At 36.8% G+C, this 1,813-nt stretch overlaps 1 protein-coding gene across 1 annotated transcript; it reads right to left on the bottom strand.

Annotated features, from left to right (window-relative positions):
- Positions 1 to 245: 245 nt before the first annotated feature.
- SARC_15296 (hypothetical protein) lies at positions 246 to 897 on the bottom strand (the record flags this gene model as incomplete). The annotated part of the gene is made up of 1 exon (XM_014290579.1): positions 246 to 897. The coding sequence occupies exon 1, from the start codon at positions 714 to 716 to the stop codon at positions 246 to 248; it is 471 nt and encodes a 156-aa protein (XP_014146054.1). The 5' UTR covers positions 717 to 897.
- Between the last annotated feature and the right edge of the window lie 916 nt (positions 898 to 1,813).

Here is a 1,813-nt window from a genome sequence, read left to right on the forward strand (position 1 = left end):
TTAGTACGATGTAGATGCGTATGTATATGAATATATATGTGTATGTGTATGTTCATGCTTATGTGTATGTGTGATTTTTGGTGTATATCTGTGTATATGCGTATGTGTGTGTATGTGATGTGTATGTGTAGCATGTTTGTGTGTCCGCGTACATGTTTGTATGAAAGTGTATACGTATATGTATATGTGCATGTGTCTTTGTCTTGAGATTATATTGCTGAAAACAGAAGCCAGGAAAATACAAGCTAATCTATAATTACCCACCCCATGAAATTGCCTGTTATGAGTTTCTTCCGTTTTTCCTTCGGGTCGCTGGTCGCAGTCTCATTTGGTTCCTCAAGTTTTTTCTCGTGTACTAGCTTGCCATTCACAGTTTCCTTGGAAACATCATAGCCCGTGCATGTAGGCGATGGTTTAGTTCCTACAATACTTTTCGAAGGTACATTTCCCGTTGACCTTTTGCCCTTGTGTATCGATTGTGATAATAATTGCCAATTTGATCCTATCGTTGCAACAGGCTTTCTCGACTTCGTTATCTTCGCTTTCGAAGCCGAGCTGCTCTTACCATCTTTTCTATCTAGGTTCAACGCCACACTTCCGCCCCCATTGGTTAGCATTTTCAGCTTCTTCGTGCCCTTCCCGGTCATGTCTGACCCTGTGAATTCATCATTCTTTCGTTTGCTATCGGTTTTAGGTTTAAATGCAGCTTTGGTCATGATCACGTATTATTCTGACAGTATGCAAATGTTTCAGCGACTGATCTACACGTCGGCGACGGCTATTGATAACTTCTCAAAACTAGGCTTAAGAGTTGCCTATGAACGTTCACCTCTGAACTGTACTTTACTCTTACAATAAGTACAATATTCTACATTTCATTAGAGAAAAGCACACACGGTGTTATTCTGTAAATATTTTATCATCGATTTTTTTTTACATGTGTTGGTGACACTCTTGTTGTGTGATATCTATCCGATCGTTCATCTTTCAAACCCTGCGACCTGTCAGCTCAGCTGTCCCTGCGTTGTAACTTGCAAGAAGTAAATAGTAACCCTGCTATTTATTTAAAAAAAAAACATACTGTACAGAAATTTTTTATGGGGGTCTTTTTATTTAATTTAAAAAAAACAATACAAAAATAGGTATATAGATAAATTAAACAAAAAAACCAAAGGGCTTATAAACTATTTAGACACTTTTTTCTTTTTCCATAGACGAGGTTTAGTACAAATTAATATTATATAATTATTAGACAAGTGAACACTTTTTTAATACTTTTTCCATAGAGGTTTGGTACAAATTAATATTGAACATAAAAATAAAAAACTGTACTTTTTGATGAACACTCAGCCAAATTGCGCCAAAATTGGCTATTTCGAGAAACATTTTTCTGAAACGTCCAGTTCTTATAGAGCATCAAGAAAAAAATGTTGAACATTGAAAAATGTTCCCAACAACAAGAGAGAAAAGGTAATAAAGTTTTATGTCATGATGTGTGAACAACCAAGTTTATTTAACTATTGCTATGGCAATTTATATGCCGAGCAAAAGTGGACAGTCCTCTTTTGTGATCGGTTCCAGGTTTCTTAAAAATAGGACCGAGGAACGGTGATGGTGATAGTAGCTTCTTTTTTTTGATTGGGTTTTGTTTTAAAAGTCTGTGACTGAGTCTGTGACTGAGTCTGTGACTGAGTCTGTGACTGAGTCTGTGACTGAGTCTGTGACTGAGTCTGTGACTGAGTCTGTGACTGAGTCTGTGACTGAATCTGTGACTGAATCTGTGACTGAATCTGTGACTGAATCTGTGACTGAG

The sequence above is a fragment of the Sphaeroforma arctica genome (assembly GCF_001186125.1).
Source record: "Sphaeroforma arctica JP610 unplaced genomic scaffold supercont1.5895, whole genome shotgun sequence".
Classification (NCBI taxonomy): domain Eukaryota; class Ichthyosporea; order Ichthyophonida; genus Sphaeroforma; species Sphaeroforma arctica.